At 59.9% G+C, this 24562-nt stretch overlaps 1 protein-coding gene across 4 annotated transcripts; it reads right to left on the bottom strand.

Moving 5' to 3' along the window:
* Positions 1-509: 509 nt before the first annotated feature.
* On the bottom strand, positions 510-24329 carry PTH1R (parathyroid hormone 1 receptor). 4 transcript variants are annotated; one of them, XM_012771061.3, is made up of 15 exons: positions 20624-20685; positions 19493-19615; positions 10150-10252; positions 7948-8073; positions 6168-6278; positions 5938-6056; positions 5670-5764; positions 5276-5468; positions 4676-4829; positions 3139-3199; positions 2777-2843; positions 2417-2511; positions 1649-1790; positions 1528-1569; positions 510-1042 (listed from the first exon to the last, which is right to left on the bottom strand). In XM_012771061.3, exons 2-15 carry the CDS (start codon positions 19565-19567, stop codon positions 656-658), a joined length of 1770 nt encoding a protein of 589 aa, XP_012626515.2. In that variant the 5' UTR covers positions 19568-19615; positions 20624-20685; the 3' UTR covers positions 510-655. The 4 variants fall into 4 exon arrangements, with proteins under 4 accessions (XP_012626515.2, XP_012626517.2, XP_075863167.1 ...); XM_012771063.3 differs by lacking the exons at positions 19493-19615; positions 20624-20685 and adding an exon at positions 24228-24329; XM_076007052.1 differs by lacking the exon at positions 19493-19615 and having other exon boundaries at positions 20624-20826.
* Between the last annotated feature and the right edge of the window lie 233 nt (positions 24330-24562).

The raw sequence follows: 24562 nt of genomic DNA, 5'->3' as shown, positions 1-24562 counted from the left end.
CTGGTTGCTGGAGGGTGTCAGGCCTGGGCGGGCCTGAGGGTCATGCATGGGTGAGGGCCATGTATGGAAGGCTCCCTGAGGGCCACCAGACAGCCAGGGAAGGGTCACGCAAGCCAGGCCTGGGTGTGTAGCCAGGGACTGAGGGATCTGCTGAGGCCTCTGCCGTCAGCCCTGGGTGGGCAGTGATCCGGGGCCTGCAGCGGCGTTGGGACAGGTCTGGGGAGCAGCTGAGGTGGCAGCGGTGACAGGAGAAGGCTGAGGCCCAATTGCCACATGGGTCCACTCAGTGGCTGCTGTGTGCCCCCTGCAGACTGGAGCCCTTCTGGGCTCTTTATGCTGGACTGTGTCACTCGCCCCAATCCTTCCCCTTTCCGGGGTGAGACCCAAGGATGCCTCCGTGACTCACGTCCCCTCTGCACTCCCGGGTCAGTCCCCCCCAACTCCCCTACGACGCCCATGCCCTCCCCACTCAGAGTCCCAAGTTCAGACAACAGGAAGCCACACACCGCTTCCTCTTCCTTTTTCTTTTTTTCTCTTTTCTTTTTTCCGTGTTTGTCCTCCCAGCCCCAGCCCTGAGTGGGCAACCATCCAACCACCTGTCACTCAGTTCATCTGTCCATCCACCCGTGCCACAGGTCCAACTCCCGGCGCCTAGTCACATGACTGTCTCCCACTCTTCCTGCAGCAGGGCAGGTGGCCGCTCAGGCCCAGCGGCCTCCTCATCCAGGCCTGAGCAGGAGCCGTTGAGGAACCCGTCATCCTTGGGAGCAGCCATGGCGGGTGGCGTGGTCTCGAGGGTCTCCAGGGCTGGGGCCCCCGGCTTGGAATGGCCAGGCAGCTGGGGGTGGCCATTGGTGGTGGCAGCAGGCAGCAGGCGGGGGCTGAGGGGCAGGCCGAGTCCTGCACGGGGGCCTACGTTGGTCACACTTGTGTGAGACACCATCGGGCCATAGCTGTAGCTGCTGCTCCCACTGCGTGCCTTGCGCTTGAAGTCCAGTGCCAGTGTCCAGCGACTCCAAGATTTCTTAATCTCGGCCTGTACCTTGGGGCGGCAGGAGGGTGGGTGGTTAGATGTGCCCAGAGCCCCAACAGTGCCACCATTCCTGCTCCTGCAACACCCAGCACTGAATGAAAAAAGAGGAGCAGGGGACTACTAGAAAATTCCAAGGCCATGTAAAATCCCACCATCCTCAGAACATGGTGCCTGGCTGCAGGCAGTTGGCACACCCAGAATCTACAAGCCTCAAATGGCCCCAAAGGGAGCTGAGTCCTCCAATCTGGGTTACGGAGAATTCAACTGTGGGGCTGGGAAGACCCGTGGCTATGCCAGAGACGGAAGAGCCCCTAAATCCTGGCACGTCCTGAGCCTGAATCGCCCAGAAAGGCCTCTCTGCCTTCAGAATGTCCTCGGGGACTTTTTGGAAGAACAAAGGCAGAATGGGCCAGAAGACAAGCGGCAAGACTATGAGGAAGCCCCTGGCACATCTGTCCCCTCCGTGCGCTGCCCCAACGCTGCCTACTGCTTACCTCGCCATTGCAGAAACAGTATATGATGGCGACAAAAAAGCCCTGTGGAGAGAAGCGTCTGGGATCAGAGCCCGCCCCTCGCTGCCTCCCTCCCGCAGCCAGGTTTGGCCGAGCTTCGCACCTGGAAGGAGTTGAAGAGCATCTCGTAGTGCATCTGGACTTGCCAGAGCGTCCCTGAGACCTCGGTGTACGGCGTGGCCATGAAGACGATGTAGTGGACGCCAAAGAGCGGCATGAGCACCAGCGTGGATTTCAGCAGCTTCCTGGGCCGGCAGGGCGGGAAGGTCAGGGCCCAGCCACTTCCCCCGCAGCAACACTGCGCAGCCCGCACCCTGCCAGCCCCAGCCTCCAGAGATACAAAGGGGCCCAAGCCGCTGGCCACCAGGAGAGGATAACCCAGTTCCCTCGGGATGGCTATTGTCCACGCAAGTGTGACAACAGGGCTCCTTGATTCTCAGCGCTGTTCTGGAGTGGACCACAAGTTATAGCCCCCCGTCGCTGGGCCCTCTGCACCTGCTGGTCGCTTGGCACATGCGCTCACCTCCCATGGCCCGTTGCCTCACGAGGGCTTCAATGGAGCTGTGGCCTTCTTGGGGCCACCCACTGCCCACCTGTCCCTCGGAGTCCCTGTGACCGGCTCTTTGGGGGGAGGTCTGAGTTTGTACCCTCACAGACCCCAGCTCTAGGCCTTGGGGTGCCCCCAAGGCCTCCAGAAACAGGGCAAGATCCTATCAGTGCCCGGGGCCGGCAGTTGGGTGGGGACAGCCAGGGAGTCAGAGCTGGATCCTTCCCTTGCCTGTGTCTTTCCTGTGTACATGCTGCTTGGAGTCAATGACCCCTGAGCTCCACTCCCAGCTCTGAAGAGCCGGGCGCGGCAGGCATGGCTCACCGGTACTGCTGCCGCGTGTCGCACCGGCCCGCGTTGGTCTCCCGCAGCTTGGTGGCCAGCACCCGGACGATGTTGCTGAAGAGGATGAAGTTGAGCTGTGGGAGTGAGGAAGGCTGCGTCTCGAGGCTGCGCCCAGCGGGGTGGGGCGAGGACTCCGGCCCAGGGCCTGCCACAGCCCTGCTCTGCCATGGGTCTCTAGGTGGCTCCTTGGGCCCTGAGTTTCCCTGTCTGGACTGGAGTGGGGATCAGCTGGTCCTCAGGCCTTGTGGCTCAGACCATGGGGTCCAGGGAAGCTGCCACAGGTCCCTGTCGGGGCTGGCTGTGGGGCCCAGGTGCACACCCCCACCCACCCCTGCTCACCACAATGGAGGCCAGGATGGGCACCTGGATGATCCACTTCTTGTTCCCAGAGCTCAAGTCCCAGCATCTGGGGGAGGTTGAGGCATTAGCTCCCACCCCTTCCATTCCCACCCTAAGCCTGCCCACCGAGGCCCCAGAGTTGTCAGGGACACAGGAAGGGGGACCAGGCCTGAGGCCACCCTCACAGGCCTTTTTGGAAGTAGTCCTCTGTGACCCCGAGGGGGTCCCCAGCTAGCGGCTGAACTGAGAACTCCTGAAGCTGGGGCCACTCAGGGCCAGGGTACAGGAGGCCCCTCATATGTTTCCCGGAGGGAGGGGGTACCAGGGGTGTTTCTGGCCTGGCCTTCTCCCCCTGGACCTACCCGGTGTTGGCCAGGGTAGCCCTGACACCGACCCATACGGCCACGAAGATAGCGGGCAAACCTGCGGGCACAGAGGGGACAGTGTGTGAGGGGCTGTGTGTGCCACCCACGTCTCCCGCCCTCATCCTTGATGACCCCCAGCTCACTCCATCATTGCCCTGACCCCTCACTCCAGGCACGTGGGCTGCCTGGTGACAGAGCCACATTCTGGCATGTGCTGCCCCACCAGCTGGCCTTGGGGCCCAGCCCTTGGGACCCAGCTCAGCCCTCTGCCCCATCTTGGTGCTGTGTCGTACGCATACCTATGGGGCACATGGTGAAATAGTATGGTCTCCTTGACTCATCCATGCCCCGCCATTAACCCCTCCCCTCCCCAAAGGGTGCTGCTCCCGTGGGGGAGCCTGCTACCAGAATTTCTTGTCACAGCAACCTCCCCCCCAACCAGGTTTGAAAGGTCCTAGCCCTCATGGATGGGGCTGGATGGGGTGAGGGTTTTTGTCTCAGGCAGGGGCCACAGGGAGAGCTCTGTGTGTCCTGGCCTGAGCCAGCTCAGGTTGCACGCAGTAGCTCTGAGTGAGCTTTGCCTCTGGGGAAGGAGCCCCGGGTCCTCCCCCACCAACTTGATTCTAGGCCTGGTGCACCCTTGGAGGGATAGAGTGTGATCCGAGTTTACAGCAAGAAAAAGAGCGGTGACATATCTGTGCCCCAAGGAGCTCTGCACTCCCCAATCCGCATGTCTCCAGCCCACCCGGACACATCCTAGCCCCAGAGCCTGCATCAGCTCTGGGACCAGGTCCAGGTCTCCCCTAACTTGGGGGCTTGTCCTGGTGAGGTCAGGGTTAGGGTGAGTGCCAAGGGGCAGGGAGGCGGTAGCTGTTGACCTGAGGGCCTCTGAGTACTGAGCACAGGGAGGGCGCCAGCCACCGGCCCACCCCTTTGCAGTCTGGCCAGTCGCCCCGGAGCCCAGCCAAGCTCTGGAGCTGCCAACAATAATGGACAATTATCGGTAACTAGATCTGAGACCCACGGGGGGCGGGGAGGAGAGCACAGCCCCAGGAGCCCATTCTGCAGAGGGGCTGCTGATGCCCAAATGGGCTGAGAGGCTGGGCCTGCGGCTCTGGGCCACGGACCTTGCAAACCTACCAAGGCTGGCGGAGGAGTGGGCAGCTCCCCCGTCCATCCCAGTGAGGGATCAGAGGGGTAACAGATGCCGGCCTAGCCCACAGGGCTCAGGGGAAAGGGAGGGTCCCAGGATCCCACTCTGATCTTGAGCAGAATCTGGGCCTGGTAGTCCCCTCTCCCTTTCCTGGGCTGAGCTGCAATCTCTGGTGAATCTGACCCCATGTGAACCTGACCTCTGGCCAAGCCCTGTTCCACACGTCTGGAATAGGGGCAGTCACAGAGGGTGGTAGGCCTCCCACCTGCTGCCCATGTCCAGGACAGGATACGCTGGCCGTGCCTTACCCGGGTGGCGCCCTCTCACCCTGCCACCCCTGGTCCCACCCTGCCTGCACCTCACTACCCCTTGCCTGCGTACCCCAGCCGAAGACCGTGAAGCCCCACAGGTACTTCTTCTCTGAGAAGAAGGCCATGAAGATGAGGCTGTGCAGGTACAGCCCCTCCACCAGTATCCAGTAGTAGTTGGTGGCCAGGAAGTAAAGGAAGAAGGTCACTGCTACCCGGCAGCCCGCCTAAGAGACCAGCCGGAGTTAGCCAGAGGGCAGGGCCTGCATCTGGGGAGGCCAGGGCTGCGCTGGGCTGCGCTGGGCTGGGCGCAGGGATGGGGAGCCCGGGGCGGGACACTGGTGGGATGGGACGAATGGTGCTGGCCAAGCAGGCAAGAACCGGCGCGTGCCACTGGGGGGCTCCCTGAGGAGGGTGTGTGGTGTTGTCGGGGCAGGGGGCCAGGTGATGGGGAGGCGTGGCGAGGGGTAGGGGGCTGAGGCGGAGCGTCGCTCACAGGCGGGGAGTGTGGGTCACTTAGCGGGAGGGCTGGCAGCAGAGCTGAGGGGTGCGAGGGACCCCGAGAGGTGGGTCTGCGTGCCTTAAGCTAGTGGTGGTAGCAGGAGCCAGGCGGGGGCGCGGGCCAGGCGCGCAGGGTGGGCCCCCACGAAGCCGGCGGCACCGGGGCACTCACGTAGCTGGCGGCGGCGGCGGGCGGCGGCGGGGCCTGGGCGATGGCGCGCAGCTCTTCCTCCGTGAGGCGCTCGGCCTCGTCGAGCGTGGCGCCCGAGTAGAGCACCGCGTCCTTGACGAAGATGCTCACGGCGCGCAGCATGAAGGACAGGAACAGGTGCATGTGGATGTAGTTGCGTGTGCAGTGCAGCCGCCTGCGGGGCGCGCGACAGCACCGTGGGTGGGGCTCGGACGCCCGGCCAGCAGGAAGTTGGGCGCCGCCGGGTCGGCAGGGACCCCGGCAGGGGTGAGGGGTGCCACGAAGGGGGAGGAGCCGCTCTACCTCGGCCCCGCCCCGCCCCCGACCACGCCCGCACCTCCTCCTGCCGGCTTTGCCCCGCCCTCGCCCCACCCACCTGAAGTAGGCCAGGATGAGCACCGCCACGGTGAGGGAGGCCAGCGACACGGAGTAGCCCACGGTGTAGATCATGCCCAGGCGGTCAAACACCTCCTGTGCAGGTGGGGTGACATAGTCAGAGCCCTGGGACTCAGCGCGAGCATCAGGGTAAGGTTGCTGGAGGGGTCAAGGTCGGGAGTCAGGGCCAGCTCAGGGGACACTAGGGGCTAGCTCAGGGGTGGGGGTGGACTTCTCACGGTCGGGTGGGGGAGGAGGAAGGCTCGCACCCGTTCACGTGTCTCATTGGTCAGGAATTTGACACACTCGCTGTAGTTGGCCCATGTCCTGTTGTGCCCGGGCACCAGTTCCCAGCTGCCATTCCGGTCACAGCGTCGATACGCATGGCCTGCAGGTCCGTGGGAGAGTCAGGGCAGGCAGAGAGGGGTCTGGAGTCACTGAAGCCGGGAGCTCCAAGTCCTGGCATCCCTGTGACCCCCACCCACTCAGCTGGCCTTACCTTTGTGATTGAAGTCATAAATGTAGTCGGGACAGGGCACAGCTACCACCTCACCTGGTGCCCCCAGCGGCCAGCATAGGATGTGGTCCCACTCGGGCAGGCAGGGGCGCCCTGTGCCCAGAGACAGACAGGGTAGGGGACACCAGGAGAGAGTCAAGTCCATGGTTAGTCAAGTCCATGGTGACACTGAGGGATGAACACACCTGTGGCTATAGGTTCCTACAGGGACTGGTGTGCCCCAGGACTGGAAAATTCAGGCTTCAGCATTCTGGAGAAACCATATTGTACCCTTACTCCCTGCTGTGCCCCACAACCGCCTGGCCGCACAGAATTTACTACAGCCTCCATGCAGGTACTGGCACCAGCCCCATTTTCCAGATGGGTTGGCAGAGGCCAAGAGCGGTGGGTGACATGCTGAGGTCATACAACATAGGGCCCTCCCCTCCTCAAATGCTCAGCCCCAACTTAGGTCTCTCTCTTTTCTCTCTGCTGTTGGTTCCACCTTTCACGTGTCCCCGAAGAAGGTCAGGTTCCCAGACTAACTCTCCTTCAGCTGGGAGGCTCCCGAAGTGACCCTTCCCCTGGGACCATGGACAGGAGCCAGGAGGTCTGGTTTCTAGTGCCAGCTGGACAAAGAGCTGCTGACCTCACGCAGGTGTCCCCAGTCTTTGCATTTCAGTTTCCTCATTGGGAAGTTGGGATTAACCGTATCAGCCTGTACTTCTGTCACCACCCACTGCCCTGGGTACCTGCTATGAGACACCCATGGCCACTGCTGGGGAAAGATACCATCTCCCAAGTCTAAATCTTAATGGTGGGATTCAGAGCAGGGTGGCACATCCCACCTTTGGGCCCAGCCTCACTACACAGATGCTAAGTGACCTCGGAGGGTCCCCAGCCTCTGGATCTTCCACGTTCCACCCCAGCTTTCAGCCCCTTTCTCTCCTCCTGTAGGGCTCCAACCACAGGACTCTCCATCCATCCTGGAAGGCTGCCTTGATGGCTGGCCCCACCCAGTTTGGTGAAAGGCTCTCTGTCCTGGGCGCCATATTCCCAGCCCCGCCCAGCCAGGCCCACAATTCCCTCTAGTCCCCAGGGAGCCACAGGGTGACCACAGCCTCCCAGATGTGGCCCATCTGGAATCCGCTGCCCACCCAGCCGGTTCAAACCGGCCCTGTGGCCGAAGCCTGGGCTCTATGTTTGTCTCTCCTCATCTGCCTCCCTCCCTTCTCTTCTGTCCTTGTCCTACTATCTCTGGCCCCATCCCTCTGCCACTGCCCTCCCCTCCTGCTGTGTTTCTCTACTCGCTGTGTGTCATGGGGCACCTCCTCTTACACGCTGGGTCCCAGACTTTCAGTTTGTACCTCCTGGTCCCCTTTCTGTCTCTGTGACTCTGTCTCTCTTTATCTCTGTCTCCATGTCTCTCTCTGTATGTCCCTCTCTCTCTGTATCTGTGGATCTCTCCCTTCCTCTCTGTCTCTCAGGGTTCACTGTCCTCTCTTCTTCTCCATGGGTGGGGCTGAAGCCCTGGGTCCACCCCTGCAGGGTGGTGCTGGGTGACTTCCCGACGTTTATCCCCCAGGGGCCTGAGCCCATCCAGCTTGCCTGCCCCTCCACATGCTGACCCCTAGGTTCTGTCTTCTGCTAGCCCCTGCCCTGCTTTCCTGGGGAGGGGGCTGCAGCTTTTTATTTTCCACAGGGGGCTCACATGTGGGGCAGAGCAGTGGGAGTGAGCAGGCCCAGGCCCAGGTCAGATGGATGCATGGGGGCACAGACGCACCTCGGTGCCTGCTGCCAGTGGGCGCCTCCTTGTCCTCAGGGTAGAGCTTCCCAGATGCCTTCTCTTTCCTGGGCTTCCCTGATGTGGATGCGGACGTCCATCCCTTGTGTGATTCCATTATGTCAGCTGGAGAAATCAGGGTAATTATGGCCGTCAGCTGTGCTACAACAGGAGACCTGGGGTACCCTCTTGCGTCAGACTCCCCTTTTGATCAGTGGGGTTTGTCCCCTGCTCTGCTGACACCCCAGACTGTTGGGAGATCTGAGACGATGGGTGAGGAAGTGCTTCACAAACTGTAAAGTGCTTGCCAGGTGGACAAGTAATGAGAGGAGGTGGAGACTGCAGCCAGGTTCCAATGGGAGTGAACACCATGTGAGTGTAGGGTCGGATCAGCCAGTGGCTTGAGCAGTCAATGTGGGTGAGACAGCAGAGGTGGTGTCCTTCCACCCAGGAGTCAGACAAGGGCTCACAGGAGCGAAGGCCCCAGCAGGGGGCGCATGATAAAAGTGGACAGAGGGGGTGATGTCCACAGACAGGTTACACAGCAAACATGAAGTCTGCCGGAGTGCTGTGCAGGTAGAGACGCTGGGGATGCGGAAGACAAAAGCAAGGTGGGGCCATTTGTCAAAGTGGACAGACAAGTCCACCTACCCCATCCCCTGCCCTAGGATATTCGGGTAAGGGGTTTGCAGCTTCCGCAGTGGCCCTGGAGACTCATCTGAGATGGGGCCTGGCCTTTCTCTCCATTGGAGAGATGCTCTTTCTCTCTAGTCTTTCTTCCTAGCTACAAACCCCCCCTCATTACCTGCTTGTACCCCTTCAGCTACAGCCCAAGCCAGGGGCCCCTGGCCTTCCCACGCTGGGTCTGTGGCAAGGATGGGAAACTGAGTCCAGACGACCTGAGAATGGTTGTGCCCATTTCCTTATCTTTACCCTCAGGCATCATTGTTGGGGTGTGGGGAGCAGGATGGGGTAAGGGAGGGGCTCCATGGTGGATGGGGAGGGGACAGAGAGAGGCTCCTCGCAGGTTTCCACAATGAGGAAGAGGGCTGGGCTCAGGACCTGGAGGGAGGGGGACTGGGTCCACCTGAAGCCCTGATGTTGATGTGACCAGAGCCGCTGGTGGGTGGGGCCGTGACTGCAGAGACCATGTGAGGCTCTGTGAGTGTGAGCAAAGTCTGTGTGCTGCAGGGTGCGTGTGTCATTGTGTTCTTGTGTCCTGGGTGTGCATCAGTGTGGTCCCCCAGCAGCCTGAGGGCCAGCTCAGGGGAGGATGCTGCTCGTGTAGGTTTGGGTCTCTTCAGGTTTATGAGATTAACCAGACAGACATCGAAGGCCTGGATGAGTGCTAATGAGGCCCCATTTCGGCTTCTAGGAAATGGATTCCAGGAAGTGGGTGGAGAAGAGCCCAGCTTGAAAGGGGGTACAGGAACAGTGAAATCAGGTGCTGCTCTACTTCCTTGTGGCCGGGGTCCCACAGGGATGCTGTGCTGGTGGAAGGGAACACTCCCTGCCCAGGTCAAGCACCCTCCCTGCCAGGCGATGATCATGACTGAATCTGAGCTATCCATTCCTCTCCCTCTGTCCTTACCCCCTGCCCATCCAGCCCTATGGACCCTCCATTCTCCCCACCCTGGAGACCTCTTTGCCCAGGTGGTTTCCTCCAAAGACCTACCCATCCTTTTGGACTTGGCTTGGCTAACTCCTCCTTCGGGAAGCTGTCCCGGCCCACCCTGCTGGTGCTGGCACCCTAGCCAGAGCTCCTGATCCCTGCTTGCCCCACCAGATCTGAGCAATTGGGGGTGATTTGGATTCAATTGCCTTCACACTGCCCTACCAACCTCCCAAGAGGAAAACTCCTGCACATCTCTGGGGAGACCCTGCCAAAGGCTCTCTCCATCCCCACTCCCAACTGTGTGTGTGTGTTCAAGAGAACGTGAGTGGGCGTGAGGATGTCTGAGGGCTGGTGGCAGACAGCACACAGACCTTGTCCTCAGGACTTAGGATAAGCCAAGGACAACCTGAGCTTGCTGACTCCACATGTGCATGACCCACCTTACTTGTGGTTCTCACTTTGGCCTGGCCCCCTTACCTGAGTCCACCCTCACCTAGAGCCGTCACCTGGCTCTACATCCCACCCTCATCTGGCCCCTCCTTCTCCTGCCCCATCCCCAGACCCTCCTCATCTGGGCCCGCTCCCACCTGGCCTCCACAGGACTTCCTTGAGCCGCTTCTCACACTGGGCCTGGGCACGGTGCAGCAGGAGGATCTGTTCTTCTTTGGTCATGACGTCATCTGCATCCACCTGCCAAGCCAAAGGTCAGACCGCAGCCAGGACTTTCCAGAGCAGCAGTGACCCCAGAGCCATGCCATCCTCCCAGAGGGATTCCCCCCTTTCCAAAGGCTGTGACTCTAGAGAGAATGTGGAAAGTCTGCCACATGAGGAAGATCTGCCCTATGTAGCCTCCATTTTACAGATGGGAAGCTGTGGCTCCGAGGGGTAGGCCCTGCTCCATCAAAGGGAAAAGGAGAGGGCTGTCCCCTGCCTGCCCGCCAGTAACCCTGTAGGCAGCAGCCACTGAAACTCTCTGTCCAGTTCTTTCCCCAGGGCTACATGGGAACAGGATGGAATGTCCCAGGATGGATCCTCACAGGATCCTGGCTGCCTGCTGGGGACCCAGTGGGTGGGGGTGGATAAGCAGTGTTGAACTCTGGGAAGACAAACCCAGCCTGGATTCCTTCAAGTCCTGGAGCCCTGGAGGACCTTGGGAGTTACCAGTTTCCATCCTGGTCCAGCTCCCCCTTCAATACTTTTCCCAGTGAATGGTGAGTGCCTCAGCTCCTCCCCCTTGGGTTCCCAAGAGGGAGCGGATAGAGGCATTGCTGGCAAGTGGTCTGAGTTGGGTTGGGCACTCCCGTGCAGGCTGTGGGGAGCCCCCCTCATTCCGTTGCTTATCTGGGAGCTCCCTCCATCCAAGGAGACCCTGTGTTCTGAAGACATGGCCTTTATTCCTGCTGTCCTCCGCCTGGAATGTCCTTTCCCTTCCTCCAACCTGCACACCCTGAGCATTGGCTGCCACCCCATGGGACTCACAAGCATCATTATAAGGAAGGAAATAAAACATGGCGGGGGTGGGGTGGAGTGGGGAATGTCTCACCCTGCGAAGGTGGCTGCCGGAAAGGGTCTGAGCCTCTGTCCCCTGACTTGGGAAGAGAGGAGTCCGAGGGCCCAAGCAGCATGGCGCCCTGGGAACAGCTCAGCATGCCCAGCCCAGCCACTGCTATGAGTGTGACCCGCGAGGGTTGGTGCCTTCCCTGCGACACCCCAGGTCAGGCCCACGTCTCCTCAGGCTCTTAGGCAGGGCCACGTCCCCAGAGACGGCTCCGCTACCCCAAAAGACTGTTCCCCTCAGACTCCACGGGGAGGGGCTCATCCGCTTAGACCGGCGGGCAGAGCCGCACGCCCTCAGACGGCGCGGCGGGGCGGCCCTTCCTTCCTTCGGTCGCAGCGAGCTGCGCGGGGCGGAGGACCAGGGGCAGGCAGGCCGGGAAGGGGCGGGCAGACGGGTCAGGGAGCTCGGCTGCAGGGGGAAGTTAATTGACCGCGTCTCTTGGCGGCAGCAGCTAGGCTTCCAGGGCCAAGGAGTCTCCAATTGGCTCGGCCAGTCTCGGTTCTGCTGGTTTCACTTAGCGCAGGAGCGTGCGCGTCAGTGCGCGTGCGCGTGCCAGGGCGGCGCACCCCCCAGTGGCCGCGCGCCCGCCGACGGGCTGCCGCGTGCCCTGTGTGTGCCCGTCTCCGGGCGTCCCCACGTGCGCTCGTCCTACGTGCAAACTTGGGACGTGAGCCTGACGTGCCTGTGAACGCGCACGTGTGTTTCTGGGCAAAGGTCAGCGTGTGCGCGTCTGCGAGCTTGATGCTGTAGCGTTCGTGTCTTTGGGCGTCCCGTGCGTGTCTCTGGGGGCCGAGGTGGACCCCGAGGTCTCAGCTGGACCCAATGCCCGTGGCCCTCTGGAAGGGCTGGAGCAGATTTCCATGTCCCGGCTGCTGGCCCCACCATCCTATGGTTGGCTTCCTCACAGTAGCTACTGCTCAGCTGTCTGGGGCAGAAGTAGGAGCAGGGTGATGGGCTTGAGAGAGGGCAACTCCAGCCTGTCCAGCATCCAGGGGCCTCCAGACTAGCATGAAGCTCTCCTTCTGCCTCTGACACTGGGGACTCAGGCTGCTGAGGGGGCTGATCTCTGCCCATGCCACTCCTGTTATTTCAGAACCATTCACAACCATTTCCATCTCTGCTACTAATACCTCCATCAATAACCATCCTCCGGTCGCATCACCATCAGCAACCACAAGTACCAGCACTAACACCAGCACAACCATCACTATCCCTCCCCAGCACCGTTACCGCCATGAGCACTGCTGTTACCATCCAAACGACCACCATCACCGTGACCACAACCGGTACAACGCCACTGCCATCACCACCACCACCTCTGTTTCCACCAGCGCCAGTGCCACCACTCCATTATCACCAAAGGCCATCACCAATATTGCCACCTGCCCAGTAACCACTGTCCACACCATCTTTGCCACCTTGTCCTCACTCCCTCCCCACACCTGACTCCCCTTCTCCCTCTGCCCACTTCCACCCCTCTCAAGACAGACAATGTGCCATATTCTTCCCTGCAGATGCAGAGCTCTTGAATGACTGACCAAGGCTCCCACCAGTCCCCAGAGCCTTGCTGACTCACCAGCCCTCCCAACAGACTAGCCCACTGATGTGGCTGAGGGTCACAGCTGGTGGCCTAGGCTAGAGGCAGGCAGTCATGAGTTGAAAACTGACTGACCAGTTGGCAGACCAGAAACTGACCAACACACCCTCTCACAAGCCCATGGAGTCTCCTTAGCCTCCACCTCTGCTGTTGGCTTCCCCCTCTCCACGGCCAGGAGGAGGCAAATTCCCTTTTCCAGAGTCTTGTTTCTGCAGTGGAACTGGGAATGTTTGGGAGAGGGAAGAGTATGTGCTCCCAGCATGCCATGCCCCCTTCCAACTCCTTCATTCATCCACAGGAGTGGTGGCCCCACCTCTGGCCTCGATGAACTTTAGGACCTATTTCCCTGTCACCCCAATCACAGCAGAGCTGCCACTGCAGCAAGAATTCAGGTCAGAGTTAAGCAGTCACTTTCCCAGGGAGAGGAGGACGGCCCCACACCAATTGCACTCCCACCTCCAAGCCTCAGAGCACAGCTCCCCTGCCCGGAATGCCCAGCCCCACTCACCCCTCCCTCCAGCTGCACATTCCCCCCCATCCAGGGAAGTTCTGCTACCAGCCCCGGTGCTTGGATCCACCTGCACACCTGACTGGCTTTGTGTCTTTGGGAAAGTTGCTTAACCCTGTGCCTCAGTGTTCCTGCAAAACCAGGGTGATAATAGGGCTGTTGTGAGTATTAAATGAGGTGCTGCATGAAAAGCCAGGGCAGGGGTGGGGCTCGGGAAAGTGGTCGCTATTGTTGCTACTGTTAATAGCAGTGGTAGTAGCAATTCATGACTCCCCACCCTATGGGTCCCCTGCTGCCAGGTGAAAAGGGTACCTCCAGGCCAGGGACCAGGATGACAGGTAGAGATTGTCTGGTTAAATGACTGGGTCCAGGTGGCAACAGTGAGGGGCAGATGGGAGGTGGGCCCCCTGGGAGGATTGTGGGCAGAGGACCCACAAAAGTGTGCCTGACAAGCTTTGGGAATGGAAGGACATCCCAATGACTTCTTGCATTTCTGGATCTACCCTAGACTCATACTGGGATTCAAGGTCATTGTCAGGCCTCCCCAGCTTGGGCTTGGGGGTAAGAGAACCCCTCCTCTGCTTCTGCCCTGGCTGGGGAAGTCTTACCTCCTGGGCAGGAGGGGAAATGCTGATAACTATGATTTGCCTCCCAGCCTGGCATCCCCCTGTCTGCCACTCCCGCCACCCACCAACTCTTTCCCCTTGGAGCGTTCCTGTCTTCTCAGCCCAGCCCCAGGGTGCAGAGGACTCAGACCTGCATCACCTTAGATCCAGACAGTCTGCAGATTTCCAGTCTCAGGGGTGAGGACTCAGGTACTGGGGGACTGGGTTCTGGCCAGGGATCACTTAGTCCATACCCACCATGGTGAGGCCACCCAGCCCTGTACCAGGTGTCCCATATCTCCCCAACATCCCTCCTGTGGTCTGGGTTTTAGGCTGGCGTGACTCTCCCTGACCCAACATCAGAGGGCTCAGCTTCAATGCCCTCCGCTCTAGTGCACCCTCCCCAGGTTCAAGGAGCTTCACCCATGTTTCTCTCACCTTCTACATCCCCATTTTACAAACTGGGACACTGAGGCCAAGAGTCACAGTTAGAAAGAGGAGGGCCAGGAATGGGGCAAAGGTCCGCTTGACACTAAAAGCAGCAGCCCTGGAGGAAGGGACAGAAAGGAGGAAGCAGCCGGCCACTGGGGCCCCTGGTGCCAGCCATAGCACCATATTTCCACGGAGACCTTCCAGATTGTACCCTTTGCTGTGTCAAGCAAGCATCTCTTTGCAGACGCCCTTAAGGCAGCCTTCTCAAAGGTAGTTTAGGGGTGGAAGTAGATACAGAGGTGATGGTGGTGATGGTGCTGGTGATGGCAGCTTGTCCCCAGCTCTAAATGAGCGGAGGACAGGTAGGCCCATGGCAGTTGATGCCTTCAGCAAAGCCAGAAGGAGAAAATCTTGGCTAATAGGAGACGCCTTCATGACCTCCTGGCCTTCCTGCAGCTCTCCTCCAGGTTTCACTACTGGGACCCATGCTGGCACCCCTCGATGTCCCCCATGCCAGCTGGCTGGGACTGCTCCCCCACCCCTTGCCGCCCTCTGTCTGTCCGGCTGGCCTGAGCAGGCTCCTCGTCCTGCCCCACCACTGCTGACAAGTGCTGACTTTTCCTCCCCCTTGCCAGGCCTTCCTGAACAGGCTGCCTGTGTTTGGGGCTGGGAGGGGCTGGGGGGGAGGCACTGTGACGCCTCTCATCCTGGCCAGCCAGCGTGGCCGCCTTCAGGGCAGGCAGTGGGATGGAGCCTGGGGTGGCAGAGTTCGCTGCTAGGACCCTGTGGATCTTCACAAGTGGCCCCTACCTGGGCTGGGGGGACCAAGGCCTGGAAGGACGGCATGGCCTAACTTAACCATAGCCTGGTTAGCAGAATGGGGTCCCACCAGGTTTCCCTTTGGGCACAAGGCTGGCTCCAGAGTTGGGGTTCTTAAGGGTTTGGAGGTCTCTGATGTCTTTGTAAACCTGAGCAAGACTTTGCACCTTCTCCCTGTCACGTCATATTTTGCAGAAAATTTAAGGGGTCCTCCAAACCCTTACCCCATCTTTTCTTTTTCCTGGGGACTCTCTCTCCAAAATAGCTGCCTTCCTGATGTGGTGGCTGGACCAGGGAGTGTCCCCAGAAGGCCCACAACAGGAATCTGGGGGAGGCTGCTTGACGCCTCATTAAAACATTCCGAAGAAAACCCAAGTTCCCAAGTTCCTGGGAGGGCTCGGCCCCCCTCCTACTGCTCTGTCCACAGGCAGTTCCGAGAGCTGGGGGGCAGGGGGGGATGTGTTTAAGAGCAGGTGATATAAAAAGCTTCAACAAATCAATACGAAAAAGATAAATAACCCATAGAAAGATGGGTAATGGCTCTGAGCAAGCTCTCTTAGAAGATGGATAATAAATCAAGGAAAAGTGCAAAAGTCATTGGTAATCAGCAAATTAAAATGACAAGGCACTGTTCACCTCTCCAAATGGCAAAGGTGAGGGAAGGAATCCTCATAAGATCCTGTGAGATAGAGGCTGTGAGGAGAGAGTCCTCCTGGCCAGTCTTGGTGTTGTGAGTATAAATTGGCACAAGCTTTTTAGAGGGCAAATTGGCCATGCCTATTAAAATAAAAAATGTGCATGCTCTCAGGCCCAGCAATGACAAAATCTAGAAATATCCTACTGGGAAAGAGTCACATGGGGACGGACATAAGAGGGCATTTCAAGGAGTTTCCCCGTCACCATTTGGAATCATACACACATACATGACATTATGCACAAGCAATCTAAATGTACATTCCTACAGACTGCTTAATGAATCCCAGGTTTTGGAATACTAGGTAGAATTAAAAAGAGATTTATATTTACTGACATGAAGATCTCCAATACACACATTTAAGTAGAAAAATGCATATGGCAGAGCCCTATCTAAAAACCAATGTCATTTATTTAAAAACAATCAACCAAACAAAAAGAAAACCACAAAACAAAACTATCTATCTGACATGTGCATGAAGAGGTACCATTTGGAAGCATACAGAAAGGGGTATGAGGGCAAACTCTCCACCCAGACAGTTAAACATGGTTTTCCCTGGAAGGGGGAACAGGGTTTGGGAATGATCACGGGGACTTCTGTTTAAAATGTATTATGTGACTCTTTCATAAGAAAGAACATATTCATGTATTAGTTACAAAGTTAAAAATAAGAAAGTAAAATAACACAAGGATTTAATTTTTAAAAAAAGAAAGAAAAGGAAGGAAAAGAAAGCCCAGCGTGAGACATGGGGATCTCTTGCCAGCAGCGTCTCTCAGGCTGCTTTGGAGGAAGGCGCTCAGTGCGGCGGTCTGAAGACCTGGGTTCAAATCTCACTGTGCCACAGACTGTGTGACCCGCCCCCCCCCCAGGCCCTTTCTCGTAAAATGGCTGGGTGAATGGATGGAATGAGAAAACGTGTGACAGATTCTAACTCAGAATCTGGGGACAGCCGGTGTTCAATACATGCCCTTCCTTTCTTTAAAAGCAAGCGTCGTGGCTGAGCTGCCCCTGGAGCAGCCTGGGGGTCCCATACCCTCCCAGCCTGTGAGTCCTCACCGAAGTCTCTTCTGAGTCCTCCCCAGTGGTCACATCTCCACACTCGAGGCCTGCCCCTCCCGCTGCAGTGTCTCCTCCACATGCATTCATGTGGGGGGTGTCCTTAGGAGGAGGCATCCCCAAGGACAAGAGTGCCCCTTTGCCTCCTGCTCACAATCCCTTCTTCCACCCCTTCTTCCAAACTTCACTCTCCCTGACCCCCAGCCTCCGAGGTGCTCTTTCCTGTAAGGTACCAGCTGGACTAGCTGAGTCTGGCCACAGCCAGTGTCCTTCCCATGGGACACTCTTTGGTCCCCCAAACATGAGGTCAGTGGAGATATGACCCTGGTCTCGGGGCTGGCTTGACAGGTAGCATACAGGTTTGGTGACGGGGCTGTCGGATGAGGTTGGTGGGCTTGGGGGCACTAGTGCCACTCCAGATGGGAGCAGCAGCTCCTGGCTTAAGGAGAGGCAGCTGGCAGGCTGTCAGCCTCTTGCTGGCTCCAGCTGAGCCCAGGGGGCCCACAGGACACTGGGTGGGTAGGCTGCACCCCTGCCTCTAAGGCCACATCCTCTAGCCCTAAAGCCAGGAAGTGTCCAGTGAGCTCATGTGCCCCAAGAAGGTCCTGCGGCAAACCCAGCACTGGCATATCTCCTCCTACCCTACCCTCAGCCATGGGCCAGGGTGAACCAGGCAAATTCTCTGCGTATAACTCAGCTTCCTGGAGAGCAGAGTGGGGCTCTGGGTACCCGTATCCCCCCACACACAGAAGCACAGGGCTCAGCACTTGGTTGGCATGAGATAAATAATGGTCATTGTGGTTGTGTGATTTGGGTCAGTTAAAAATGGGGACAATAACATTCCTCAGAGGGTTATTGGGAAGATTAAACTGGCTAATACATGTGAAGTGCTTAGAACAATGTCTGGCAAGTAGAGAGCACTACAGAAGCATTTATTAAATGCAAATAAGAAAACAATAGACCTGGGTGCACACATTCTCGAAAATGCATACACAGGTGCACACACGACTGTTCCCTACAAGTCATGTGCAGACCCATAGCTTTAGACACACAGGAACCCACACAGGGGACCAGATACTCCCACAGGCGCAGATGAACAATGTGCCCAGAGTCCCACACGGCCCTGCTGTGACACACAGACGCACTCTCAGGACACCCACACCCACCACCTTGCACACTCACCGCACAGTCACATGCACACATACGTGCACACACAGAGCTCCCCAAGAGAAGGGTGGGGAAACGGCTCTGTCCCTCAGTGTTTGCCAGGGGTCGGAGTGTCTCTGCACAGGGTGCCGGGCCCCTCTGGACCTCAGTTTCCTCATCTACAAGTCCTCCCGTGGGCCACGTCTTTGGCTTAGGGGAGCTTTCGCCGGGCCGGAATTGCAAGGGCATAGGCACCAGTGCATGGGCAGTGCTGAGGACCACAGAGGAGGGGAGAGCCTCAGATTACGGGGTTCTTAGGCCAACGTTTCCTTCGTGCCCTTTTCAGAGATGGGGCAACTGAGGTATGGAGAAGGGTAGCCCAAGGTTACACAGGCATTGGACAGAGACAGAGGAATCCCAGAGCTGCTGCCTCCCGGGATGGGGCTCTGTGCTGTGTAGGGAGCTGCAGCTGGTCAGCAGGAGGAAGCGGCCTGTCCGGCCCGTTCTCTAGAAGGCAGAAGCCCCCACCTGGGTGGGGGAAAAGGGGCCTTGAAGTTAGGCAGACAGCCTCCTCAGGAATGGGCTGGTCCCCTGGGGTAGGGCTGCTGTGGGATGTGACTGAGGGCATGGGACACCCCCTTCCCCAGGAAGTGGACCCTGACCCTAGCCCAGGATGAGGAGGTGCTGCCCCTCTGTGTTCCAGCTCTCTGGCTCTGCCTGGCTGTCCCTATTTCTCTTTGCTGTTCCTGGTCTGTCCAGCCCTCCGGCTCTTGGGAGCTCTCATCCCTACTCCCTTTGTCCCTGCCTCTCTCCAGTTCTCCCTACCATTCTGTCTCTTGGTGTCTGCTCTCAAGGGAGTGCACAGTATTCCCAGGGGTCTCCTCCCTTACCAGAGTCCCCCTCAAGCATGCTTCTCCTGTAAGGGTGTTCTGTGAAGTAGTTTCTTTCAGGGTACTTCCATCCCTCCTCCCTGGGCAAACAGCTTCCACTCTGGGTAAAGCCAGACGTGTGCATGCACGTATGTATGTATGTGTGCGATCATCAGAGCTGGAGGGGCCCCTAAATCTTGCCCCTTGCCTGGGTGATTCTGGCCTCAGACCCACATCCCTGTGCCGGGGATTGCAAACAAAACTTGCAGAAAACGGAGGTCCCCAAAGCAGTCTGTAGGATTCCACATCTGAGCCAAACCCAGCCTTCTTCTAGATCACACGGATAATCTTCAAGGGAGATACAGCCATGGTGCTCACAGAAGCAGAGGATAGGGAAATCCCAACCACAGATTTCCAGACCTGGGACCCCAAACCCAGGCTTCAAAAATAGGGAGACTTCAGGCATCTGGAAGCCACAGTCCACACATCCTGGAGACAGCAGGCACCCAGGATCCTGGGTCACAGGGGACTCTCACCCAAAGTTCAGACTTATGGGGTAACCCAAGACTCCGTGCCCCAGACCCACCCCAGGGACCCCAGAGAAAGCCCGCAGCCTGTCCTGGAGCGTTGGCGGCCGATGACTTACCAGCGCGTATGCGGAGCTGAGCACCGGGCAGCAGAGCAGGAGCGCCAGGCCGGGTGCGATCCGGGCGGCCCCCATCGCCACCGCCTAGGGCCGCGTCCCTCGGGGCAGCCGCCGCCGCCGGCCCTGGTGATGGTGGGGGGTGCAGAGCTGCGTCAGGCTGGGCAGCCCCGCCCACGCCCCGGCCTAGGGGACCCCGGCGGCCCGGCGGCCCGAGGCCCCGGGGCCCGGCGCGGGGCCCATGCGCTGATGGCTAGCGAGCGAGCGAGCGCAAGGCAGAGAGGGAGGGAGGGAGGGAGGCAGGCAGCCCGAGGCCGGGCGGGCGGCGGGCGGGCGCCGAGCGCTGCGGAGCGGCCCGTCTGCCTCGGAGCGGAGAAATCACATCCATATGGCCGGGCCCCCCGCCCCCGGCCCGCCCCCCGCCCCCCTCCCGCGCCGCCTTTTCTTTCCTTTTTTTCTTTTGGGGAATTGGGAGCTGTGGCTTCGCCCCACGCCCAGTGGGGGAGGGGGCGGGGGAGGGGTCGGGGTCGCGGTCTGCAGGGGGTGAACAGGGCTGTTATTTTTAGCTCCGCGGCTTTCCGCAGTAGGGGAGTGCGGGCCGGGCTGGGGGCGCGTTTTGAGCCGCGCGGGGCGTATGTAGCTAGGGGACTGGATCCCAACTTTGCAACGACACTAAACCCTTCGGTGTTCGGGCCGCCACTCCCAGCTCCTCGGCGCCCTCGGTCCCCTGGGCCCCCCATCCCTCGGCCGCCGCCGTCTCCCGCACCCACTCCCCATCGCGGGTCGGAGCCCCGCTTGCGCCCGCGCGGCTAGAGCGCGCCAGCGCCCGGATGCTCTGTCTCCCTGTCTGTCAGTCCGTCTGTAGCTCCCCCAGCCTTGGCCTCAGTTCTTCCAGCGGCCCCAGCTCAGTTTCGGTCACTCCCTCGCTCCCTCCCTCCCCTCCCCCTTCTCTCTCTACGAAAACATTTGCAAGTTTCCAAAAAAGCCACCGAGTCGAGCGGCTCCGCAGGGCTCCGAAGAGGCGCAGCCGACTGACACCGAGACAGACCAGCCTGGCTGCCCCGGCCAGGCCGGAGGCATCCCTGCCCAACCCCGGCCACCTCCCTTCGGCGCCTGCCCCCAGCCCCGACTTACTCCGAGCGCGCCGCCGCGGCCCCCGCCTTGCCATGGATGTCGGGGCCCCCCCGACAGCCTCCCCAAGCCAGCGCCCCGTCTGCGGCCCCGGGGGGACTTCATGGAGCTCTCGGGATGCCCCCCTGGCCGGCCTGGCCTCCAGCGCCCCCCGCCCGGCCGCCGCTCGGAGCCACCGCCCGCCGCGCGCGTCCCTCGCCTCGGCGTCTGCCGCTCCCCCTCCCCCCGCGGCCTGGGCGCCGCTTCCCTCCCCCGCGCCCTCCCCCGGCCTCTCCCGCCCCTACCACCCCGTCGCCTCGGACGCGGACGCGTGGAGGGGCTGAGCGAGCCGCTGCCCCTGCCCCGGGAGGGTTCTTAGAGGCCGTGGCCCGGGGCCGGACAGCGGCGGGACGTGAGTGTTGGCGGACGGGCGGGGGGCTCTGACATGGAGACTCAAGAACGGAGCCTCGGACGCCGCCTCATTCTCCTCTTCGGGAAAGCACGGAGTTTTTAGTTTTTTCTGATTGTCCGGCCCGGGCTGTCGAATGGGGACCCTCAGCCGAGAAGCAGGCCCGTCCACAGCGCACCCCCCGGGAGGCCGCCCGGTGCCCGCGGCGCTGGCCGGCGCTGCCTGTCCGCCAGCTGGGCTCCCGCTCGGGCGGCTCGGGGTCCCTGGGGAGGCTGCTCGCCGTCAGCCCCAGCCTGGCTCGCCGCCACCCCCGTCCCGCCCCTCCCTCGCCTCGCCCCCCACCCTCCGTTCCATCCCCAGAGGGTCGGCCTGCTCGGCCCTAGACCCACCCCCACCCCTGCCTGGGTCGCATCCGCAAGTCTCGCTCCCTCCCTGCCCAGTGTCTCCACGGGTCCCAGTCTCCGAGTCTGGACCCATTCAGCTGCCGGCCAGGCCTCTTCAGCTCCGCCCCTAGCCCCAACCCCGGCTGCCAGACTCGGGGCTCAGCCCCAACACTCAGCCCGGAGCTTCACTTCCCTCCCTCATGCCCACCCCCAAAAGCTCTCGGCCAGATCCGCTCCGCTGGAGACCCTCAATTTAGGGGAAGGAAGGGGGGAATACCCGCGGGCTGGGGCCAGACAGGGGCGGGGCTTATGTGCTGGCCTGGCAAGGGGACGCCGAGCTCTAAGAGGGGAGCCCTTGAACCCCAAGCCTACCACCCCGGGTACCAGGTGGGAAAGCTGAGATTGAGGGAGGGGCTGGGATGCCTGGAGCTTTAGGGATGGTTGTGGGAAGAAGCTAAGCTAAGTGGCTGTGGAAAATAGCATCTGGGCTGAGCTTGTCAATTTACCAATTGTGTGTCCTGGGCACTAAACTCTCTCACTGTCTGGGCCTCAGTTTCCTCATCTGTAAAATGGGGGAGTTGACCAGCTGATTCAAAGGGCACTTTTAGCTTTACTGTTTAGTGCCCCCACGGGTGAGTGTCCAGGCCCATGGGCTACAGGGGCTCTCCAGACTCAGCCTGTGGGAATTGAGCTCCTCAGAGCCCCCAAACCTGCCCTCCAAACCTCAGTGTGAATGAGCCCTCAAGCCTAGTCCAGCTCACTTTACCTGTCTCCAGTCTCAAGCCCATCCATCCTCCAGACTGCACCCACAGCTGTCTTCTCCACACATTTGTACAGCTGCACCCCTCCTCTGTGCCCACCGCCCTCAAGCGTCTTGTCCTGGCATTGAAGGACTGTGCTGTTTGAGACAGTTTCCTCCAAAGATGACTGTCTCAACAGGTCCGCTGGACTCCTGGCCTTCTCCCCACGCTCCCTCCCCTGCTTCTGTCTCTGCTGCCTCCTGTGCCAGGCTTGTGCTCCTCTGCTTTGTGTAAAGGACACCCCCCTCCTTGTGTCCCCACACCCCCCATTCCTGGGGGCGGCTGTGAGTTCAGGGCTGCCTCCTATGCTGTGTGAGCTCTTTGGAAACAGGGACAGAGCCCCAGGTGCCCAGAGTGGGCACCCAATGAACGCTTGTGGTTCTTCAGCGTTACGTTTTGATGGTCTCAGCTTTATGTCTCCGTTTCTATGTGACTCTAAGTTTTATGGTTCTATGACCACTGACCTCCCACCCACCCACCTTGGTGATGAGAAAAGAACATTTACGGAGGCATTGGAAGGACTGAGAGGTAAAACTAGGGGCTGATGGGTCTGGGAAGTTCTCTGTTCTGAAACAAGAAAGCTTGAGATTTGGAAACCAGTAATATTTGTACTTGGGAGGACCAGGGCAGGCTGTGGACAGGGCTGCAGAGAGGGGCCTGATGGGCTTTGGGCCCCTTAAGGGCATTCCCCTAGCTGTAACTCACGTGCCTCACCCCAGAGTCCCCTGCTGGACATTCCACAGCTGTGGGTGGGGCCACTGATCCCCTAACTCACCCTCAGGCCTCTGGTTAAAGTGCCACCATGAGGGTGGGGGTGTCACACGGTAACTGGTGGCACCCCAGCTGAGCCAGCCGACCCTTTCTGACAGTCAGGCCCCAGGGCCTTGGGGGTCAGTTTCTGGTTAGTTTCAGGTCAGTTTCAATGGGGTTTGGAAAGGCCTGGCTGGGGGTGGGGAGTGGGAGTGAGTTCCTGTCTCTGATCCCTAGGCTGGGGCCCAGGAGGAGGAGCCAAGATGGTCACTGGAGCTCAGAACTGGAGCAAGGGCTGGGCCCTGGCTCCACCCCTGCTGGTGTGGCAGCCCCAGGCTGACAGGCCTCTGCTGCCGCCATGCCACTGTGAGTAGGGCTCCGGCCAAGGTACACAGACCCTGGGGCCAGGGTGGGCACAAGACTCCAACAGGAAAGACAGAGGCTCAGCTCTCTGAGCTCTGCAGCCTAGCCTCACTCCATCAGAAAACCCTTCAGGAAGCCCCAGCCTAGGGGTCTCTGGGACAAATGGCCCACATCTGCTTCTTTGGCATCATACTCCCCCAAGGCTTCATCCCAGCATTAGTCCCAAAGTCACCCTCCAACCCGAGGCTTAGCCTTGATCCCAGGCTGAGCTCTCCCCTTTGACGAACCCTGACTCCAGGCTGAGTTCTTAGAACCCTGACTCCAGGCTGAGTTCTTATCGCATTCTGGTTTCTAGCCTCTGGCTGAACCCTGACCCCAGGCTGAGCCTCCACCCCAGGCCTCAATCCCAGACCTCTCGGGTTCCAGGCCCCTCTGGAAGCTTTTCGAGGCAAGGGGCCAGTAGGGGAGGGGATGGCCAGGCCATAAGTGAAGCGAGGTGCCACTTTTACAGCCATTTTGGCTGCTCATAAACACCCCCCCCACCCAGCTGAGTCACTTGAGGCCCCCACAGCAGCTGGCGGGGCAGCCCCCTCCCCTCGCGGCAGGAGCCTGGCTGCCTGGCTTTCTCGCCTCTCAGGAAGGTGAAGTGAAGGAGAGTGGGAGCACCTGGGGCCAGCAGGCTCTGTCCCATCAGGGAGCACTCTCAAGGCGGCTAGAGGCATGGGCTTCCTGTCCCTGCCAGTCCATGTTCGCAGGCCCCCTGCTGTCAGGACATGAGGTCCGCAGACATGTCTTTATGCAGGCACGCCTTGTCTGCCATGGCATGTACAGCCCAGGCGCACACACACTCACCCCTGGGGGACCACGGCCTTGCCCCTCCCAGCTGTGCTCAGGCCCTCCAGGCTTCCCCGGACCCCACTCACCTGGAGCCCACAGGCCTTCCAAGCAGGGCCTGAAGCCGCACAGCAGACTCAGGTTGGCCACGGGGAGGCCATCGATAGCCCCTGAGCAGCTTCTGTGGTTTAGGCCTAAGCAAGGATGTTGCTGTAGGGGACAGGAAAAGGCCTGAGTCAGAGCTTTCACTCGAAAAGAAAAATTAATTATTTTTTACCAAGCCCTGAACTGGACCAGGACTTTGTCCCAGATCCCTAGTTGGGGCGGGGGTTCGGGGGAGGCTGGGAGAGGCAGGTCCAAGTGTGCCAGTGTTCAGATGCCCTGCAATGGGCCCTCCCCCAACACCCATGGGCCTGCCTGCCAG

The sequence above is a fragment of the Microcebus murinus genome, chromosome 1 (genome assembly GCF_040939455.1).
Source record: "Microcebus murinus isolate Inina chromosome 1, M.murinus_Inina_mat1.0, whole genome shotgun sequence".
NCBI classification, from domain to species: domain Eukaryota; kingdom Metazoa; phylum Chordata; class Mammalia; order Primates; family Cheirogaleidae; genus Microcebus; species Microcebus murinus.
The sequence above is the reverse complement of the archived record's forward strand: the minus strand, read 5'-3'. Positions and strand labels throughout refer to the sequence as shown.